Below are 7,490 nucleotides of genomic sequence, written 5' to 3' on the forward strand. Positions count from 1 at the left end.
ACATTCAACCCCATTAGCACAGGTTAGAAAAACAGAGAAGTAAAAATGATGCTGTAAAACAAATACATTCAATTTAATGACAGGTACTTCTTCCATGAACTAATACAGACATCTTTGCTGAAATTATAGACATTAATAAAATGTGCCAAAATGTATTGCATTTCGTTATGGAAGTGCATTTATCTATAGCAATTTCACTTCAACTTTCTTTTTATTTTTCTGAAACCGAAGATACTACTTTCAGATTTTCTGACTTATCTTCACCTTTGGACAGACTATGAACCTGACACTGAAACGCCCCTTCGGTTTTCTACTCTTCTTACTTAGGCAAAAATCCTGCTGTTGTCAATAGTATCTTATACTATTAGATATACCTTCAGTCATTTTAAAGAGAAATGACCTTTAGTTCTACCTTGCATTTGTCATGATAATGCAGTTTATTTAATGCTGTAGAATAACAAGGCAATCAACGTATGGGGCCACACGCTGTTCTGAGCTACTCCGTAAAATCTGATGCAGTCAATGGAATTGTACAGGTGAAAGTAACTGCAGAGTCTGGCTCAGGGTCTTCAAATGTAATATGGACTGACAGCAAAAATTCACAGCTATGATCTTGCTAAATAAAACCCCAACAGTTTTGGACTCCACAAATAAAATCTTACGACTTAACTAAAAACTCTGTAAAGTGATGCCAAATTATGGTTGTAGGTGGTCTAAGTTATATTTGTGTGATCTCTTTCCTTGTTATGCGCTAAACAAACGCTTCTGACCAACTATACCACCACTAAACTCAGTACAGAAAGATCTTTGTGTCAGTGGTTTCCTGCAAGTAAAGGAGAAATAACTTCACATTCTTCTCACAGGGAAAAAAAGGATTCATTCTCCCTCTCTCTCCTCCCCCTCTCTCTTTCTCTCACACACACCAGGCATAATTTCACCAAGGCATCAGTCTTTCAGAGTTACTAAGGAGATTTCAGGATATGAATACGCCTGACAATCCTGAGCTGCCTCAGTGCAAAGACAAAACATGCTCCAGGGAAAAAGATTTTCAAGCCAGAACAGTCTGTCCCATTTCTTGAACTCCAGCCTCGCAAGTGCACCGTTTGTCTCATTAGAACTAATGCTACTCGCTCACTTAGCCCAGCGCTGCCGCCGTGAGCAGGAGGCGTCTCAGCTCCCCGGTTTCAGAGGAAGGCTCTGAAATACACCCCCATGGTTACTCCTAAGAAGATGAGGTAACATTGCCCGAAGACATGACCGTTTCAGGACGGTCACCTTCCTCCTTCTGTGGGTGGGAGGAGTTGTCAGACTTACTCCGGCTGAACTCCATCCCTCCGATGATTGGCCTCTTGAATTTGGTCCCAGAATCTGCTGGGGGGCATTTGCAACAGCACAGAATCTTGATGAAAGCCCTCCGCATCTCTTTGTTTGTCAAGGTGTAGATGATAGGGTTTGTGGCCGAATTAAGCACGGCCAGTACTAAGAAATATTCTGCTTTATAGAGGATTGAGCAGGTCTTCACTTTACACCCCACATCCAGTAAAAGCAGGATGAACAAGGGAGCCCAGCAGACAATGAAGGCACTCAGGACTATGATCACTGTCTTGAGCAAGGCTAGCGACTTTTCTGAGCTCCTAGTAGCTTTGGTAATGTTTTTCCGAAATGTCAGCCTGCGGCTCCTAGTCCTCACCATGGAGTAGATCCTGCAATAGAGGACAACGATAGATAGCAAAAGGCCAGTGAAAACGGTGGTGCAAAAGAGAATATAGTGCTTGTGGTAGAGAGGCAGCACTGTGGAGCAGTTGGACAAGAGGCTGATGCAGTTCCAGCCCATGATGGGGAGTCCTCCGAGTATCATGGAGATAACCCAGCAAGCGCTGATCAGCAAGAAGGAGCGGAAGCTATTGCTGCCATTGTGGAGTTTCATCTTCAACATGGTGATGTATCTCTCGATGGCGATGGCCAACAAGCTGAACACAGAAGCTGACAAGGCAACAAACATACTGCCTTCTCTTACAAACCACTGGGAGGGGGTGAGGCTATAGGTTTTGTGTCCGGATAGCAGGAGGTTGGCAGTGTAAGCCACTCCAGCCAGCAAGTCTGAAAGAGCCAAGTTTCCAATGAAATAGTACATAGGTCTGTGAAACTTCTTGGTTTTCCAGATGGTGAGCAAGACAAAAATGTTCTCTAAGATTATAAAGCAGCAAATGATGATAAAAACCACCGATGTCACTTTTATTCCACTGTCCGCATTCTCATTTAGCTTTCCCGTGTAATTATAATGCTCTTTGATGACATAGTTGACATCAGTGTTGGCAAGGTTGCTGACGACCTTCAGCGGGGCAGTGGTGCCGGAGCTCATGGTGCCCAGCTGGGCGCCGCTTCCCCAGCCGCCACCGGACGGTGACGCCGAGCGCAAAGCGGGTGGCTGCCCCACAGCTCCTTGGCCCTGCAGCCTGCCCGGCACTGCTGCACAGCCTCAGAAAACGCAGCCCTGAGAACAAGAGGCACAAAGCCCAGAGTTAAAAGAAGGCAGGCAAACGATGTAACAAACGATAAATGGTTTAAGATAATCTGCTAGTTTAATTGTATGTCAGAGTCACAAATGCAATCACACAGGAATAAGTTTCATGCAGCTGTTAAAATATATTAAAAAGATGGTCACGTGTATTCGATAGGTAAAGCTAGTAAGGCAGAAAAAGTTTGGTCATGCAGCGCTGAACAGGTAAACTGGAGTCAGCAAGGACTGCATTACTGGACTCCTTCCAATGAGAAAGATCTCAAAGCTCCCCAGCAAGGAGTTCTAGCGTATCTTTTTCTTCAATAGGAAACACACCTTGTAAAACAACAGCAGATATTTAGGAAGGGAAAGAGCTTTATTTGATTTAATTGCAAGCGCATGAAAGCCTGCACAGAAATTACTTGACAGAAGACCTGTATTCTCCTCCATTATTAAAGTCCGAATATGTTTTGGAAGGGGGCAGTTACACAATCTACTGGTGCCATCTCAAGCAGTGGTGAATTCACTGATGTATATATAAGCAAGAGTTCATCTCAAAGCTGTAAACAGGAAAGGGGTGCCCTTGATAATTAAAAAGAACACACTTTACAAAACCTAGGGCAGTAAAAAGTTTAGAAAATAAAGAAAAATATGTAAATAAGCTAGATAGCAAGCCCATTCTGTGGATCTGAAACAAAGAATGGAAAAAAAAAACACCTTGCATTTCAATAATTAGCACTGCAATATTTTGAAATGAGCATGATCCAGGAATGCAGATACGGAGGAAACTCTTTCCATATAAACATTTTCTAGTGGTCATTTAAAGAGAACTGAAAACGCGAATTCACGCAAGGAGAGAGCAGGCAGAGTTGTTAAATTACAGCCTGAGCGGGGCAAAGCAGGAGGTGCGAGGCCGGCGGGCACGGCTCCCTGCTCCGCTCCCGGCTCCAGCCCGCGCCGCTCCCGTCCCGCGCCGCTCCCGGACTCGCACCCGCACCGCTCCCGCTCCGCTTCGGTCTCTAGCGCGCACCGCCGCCGCCGGACGCGGCACCGAGCCGAGCTCGGCGGGTCCCGGACAGCCCCCTCGCCTCTTTCGTTTCGAGGGCTCCGGGGGGGCGCGCCGAGAGGGGACCCGCGGCGCTGGTGCTTCGCGGCGGCCCCAGGCTCCCCAGGGCAGCCCCGCGGGGCGGGGCGGAGCGGAGCGCGGTGCGGAGCGCGGCCGCGGCACCCCGAGCCTTACCTGGCTCAAGCGCGGCGTGGAGGTGGAGCCCGCATCGGCCGTGCGCATCTTGCGTGCCCGCGGAGCAACTCCGGCGTCCGGGCCGGGGGCTCGGTGGTTTTAATGTTTCTGCAGCTGCTCTCTCCACCCCGTTTCTCACTATCGCCTTCTAACTCCTCCCCAGCAAGGAGTTCTAGCGTCCCCCGTGTGAGGGACCCGCATGCCCAGGCCAGCCCGGCAGCTCGCAGCGCCCCGCTTGGCAGCCGGGGCATCCTCGCCGCTCCCGCCCCGCCCCGCCCCGGCCCGGCCCTGCCTGCCCCCGCCGGGCAGGCAGCGGCCGCGGGCGCTGCTGTGCCGGGGCGGTTCTAGACTCCTCACGGGCCTCGGGAGGAAAGAAGGGCCGAAGCGGAAAGCCGAGGAAGGCATGAGGCGAGGAGCTCCCCCGCGGGACCACCTTGCGTCTCCCGGCCTGCTGAGGCGAGGAAGGGGGACGCCCCAGCCGGGCTCCAGCCTTCCCTGCACGTTCCTGCCTCCCGGTGCCGGCACGCCGCTGGCCCCGCGGGAAGGGGACGGCTCTCCTGGGGAAGTTGTTGATGGCGGGGCCCGGCCGGCTCCGAGCACGGCCCCTGAGCCTCAGTGGGTGCCGGTGGTCTTCCCCCCAGCCCCTTGTCCCCCCTCTGCGTAGGCCCGGCAGGAATAAGGCCCAAAGAAGCATGGCGTATGCCACTCAAGTCCTTGCTCTTGCAGGCTATTATAAGTAATGTTTAAGGAAATACCTGGAAGCAGCTCTTCCCTTTCCACACTTAGCCAAGCTGGGGCCATGCAGAGGTACGTTTTTGTCCTGGCAGGCCCAGTGGCTGCGGGAGCCATCGTGCAGGGTGCCACCCACACTTGTGGCCTGCAGCCTCCCGTGGCCCTGGCTAACTCACCCACCGCTCTCCCAGAGCATGCCCAGCCCCCCGGGGCACGGCTGGGTGCCAGCCAGCACTGGCTCGTGGGGGACTCACTTCATGCCACTGCCAAACATCACCATGTGTTGGTGTTTGCACATCTTTGAATGTTCAGAGGGTGCTGTAAGATACCTACATGCTTGAAAACATGAAGAAGTTTTAAATTCATTTTTTAAAACAAAATTGGCAATGACATACTTAGCACTGTTCCCACTGCATTACACAGAGACTGAGTTTTGTAATTTTCTTCAAACTTTTCAAAGAAAACACACCTCGGTCTCTGTGAAATGCTAACTCTGGTGGTAATCTGCTGTTGGCGCTTACTGCAGAAATCTGCCTCTTCCTTCTTTGCTGTTTTCTAACTCCAAATTGAAATGCAAAAGAATATCACAGTAGCACGGAACTCAATATATTTGGTCTTTCAATTCATAGCATTGCACCAGTCAATTAGCAGTAGCAGTTGTTACAGGGAAGCAGCTTTCCTCCGAAAGATGGCAAGAGTAACTCTACCCTCAGGAAGAGAGTCCCTCTCTCATTTATGCTAATAATCATGCTTCAATTGCTCCACGCCTCTCCCAGAATGACTCAGATAAATTACCCGGGCAAACAGACATTTACTCTTCCATCACAAAGCTCAAAACTTGAAAAGATGTTTAGCCTCCTGAGAGCCTGGAGGAAAATACAGCCGTTAAATTACAACTGTCAGAAAAGACATGTAGATAAATCATGCTTGAGGTTGACCTATGCATCCCCTACAAATGCCTGACATATCCTTGATATTTCAAGATTTCCCCTTGATTTAGTTAATTTATAGAAAATACTAAATAAAAGTGCATGCTTTAGGCATTTTCCTCTAGGAGATAATTCTTGCATAATTTTAAGCAAGAGGGACATATTAAAGGAACATGTTTTAATTAAAGGATAGAATGACTCAGTGTTTCAATAGTCAGGTGTACAGGCTTTCATGTTTAGGTTCTCAGTTCGCCAACTGAGAGGGCTCCAACTCAGAGATGTGACATCCAACAAATTACTTGTCAGAGGCTTCGTAAAATACCTGGGCAGTTTCAGTTCCACTCCAAACACTTTGGTATTTGTATCACAAAGACCATCATTAAAATTAGATGACTGTACACATTTACACTCCTCTTGACGTCTCAGCAGAGAGGAAACTGAAATACAGCTCCATTCTTCTCAGGCAAATGTAGCTGGATCAGCTGGACTGGCACTGAAGGCTGTCTAAAACCTCACAGATGGTGTGTTAACATCGCTCAACTCCACAGTTTGTAGCCTTCTTACAAGGGCTTAAACACAAACAGGGAAATTCAGGCTAGTCCAGCCAACTTTACCAAAAATACGCTGGTAAGTGTTTAGTGAGGTGATTTACACCCGGGTTATACTCCATCTCCATCAACAGGAAAAGAACTCCTTCCTCAGTACCTCCCTAACTGCCAGGTCGAGTGTTAAGGAAGCTTGTACTTCTATGGAATGTACTACAGAAATCCAGGGTATATAGAGCTCCTCTGAGAGCTCGACTCTGGAATCACCTACAGTCAGAATAAGGAGAAAGGACAACACAACGTTATTCATGCACCATTTCAGATATAAGCAGAACACAGGTCTCAGTCGAATGGGAGGGGGGAGGGCTGCGCACATGGTGACACCAAACTGATACGGAACAGCCGCCTGACCTGGGTAAACTGGTTAAAAAAATGTTTCTGCAACATGTCCACAAGCATAGAGAGGCAGACACTTTAGTTCACAGGAGTTCTGAATATGTATATGCTCTTAGATACTTGAGTTTTTAGGATGAGCAGAAACTCTTGTTTTAGGGCATGGCAATGACAATAAAAAAAAACCCCACGCCTGTGACAACCAAAGTTCTTGTGGAACTTCTGATAACAACTTAGTGTGGTGGGGATTTCAAAAACCTGGCTAGTCACAGGGCAACTTCCTTGCAGGAGAATGCTTTGATCTTGTCAGCAAAGCAGTTGCAAGCTGGGGTGCTCCCAAAGCCTGCATACTAATCAACCGGTGGCCTCTGACACCACCAGCAGACCTTACTCTCTTAGTGCTAGCACTGCTGGACAACTCACAATTGCATCCGAGGAGTGTCAGAACATTATCTATCTTGAAAAGAAACAGAAAATTCCTGCAAGACAGATTAGCAAAGCATTTTTCTCTGACATATTACTCTTCAGCACCTTCAAAAATCTTTATATAGATAAGCAAAAACTACTTTTATTCATTCTGATGCAACTTAGGCTACAAACTGGAGCGATTCCTCCCTGATGTGCTAAGTCAAGACAGGAAATCCTTCAAACAGGATCAACAGAACAGGTTTTCTCACCAAAAAGCACCAAGAGTGGCCTGCAGAATCCCCCAAAATTCTCATGACTAGAAGAAATGTGAAAAACAGTGTAAAAAGTCAGATTCAGGCTTCTGCCACAATCCTGGAACAAATACTCCATATTTGGAAAGATTTTTCAAGTTTTACATGCGCTGTAGCATGCTCTTTCCTGTGCCTTTAAGTAATTAATATTTCTGAAAATCTGTAAAGAAAAAACCCCACAAACCTAATTTGTTCAAATGGGTTAAAATGATACCTTAAATTAAATGAAGTACATACAGGTAGAAGAAACTTAAATTATACCGTTGTGAGATAGCTCAACCTATACTGGGAGAATATGCCAGAAAGTTCCAAGAAAGCAGATGAAATGCTGAAAGTCAGCATTTCTGTATCTGTAAGAAAGCAACAAAGAAAAGAGTAAATTATTTTATTAATTTGTTAACATAACAGGAAATACAAGCCATTAATATTGAT

At 47.1% G+C, this 7,490-nt stretch overlaps 1 protein-coding gene across 1 annotated transcript; it reads right to left on the reverse strand.

Moving 5' to 3' along the window:
* Nucleotides 1-239: 239 nt before the first annotated feature.
* S1PR1 (sphingosine-1-phosphate receptor 1) lies at nucleotides 240-2,362 on the reverse strand. The gene has a single exon (XM_009990277.2). The coding sequence runs from the start codon at nucleotides 2,360-2,362 to the stop codon at nucleotides 1,223-1,225; it is 1,140 nt and encodes a 379-aa protein (XP_009988579.1). The 3' UTR covers nucleotides 240-1,222.
* Nucleotides 2,363-7,490: the final 5,128 nt, after the last annotated feature.

The sequence above is a fragment of the Tauraco erythrolophus genome, chromosome 10 (assembly GCF_009769465.1).
Source record: "Tauraco erythrolophus isolate bTauEry1 chromosome 10, bTauEry1.pri, whole genome shotgun sequence".
NCBI lineage: Eukaryota > Metazoa > Chordata > Aves > Musophagiformes > Musophagidae > Tauraco > Tauraco erythrolophus.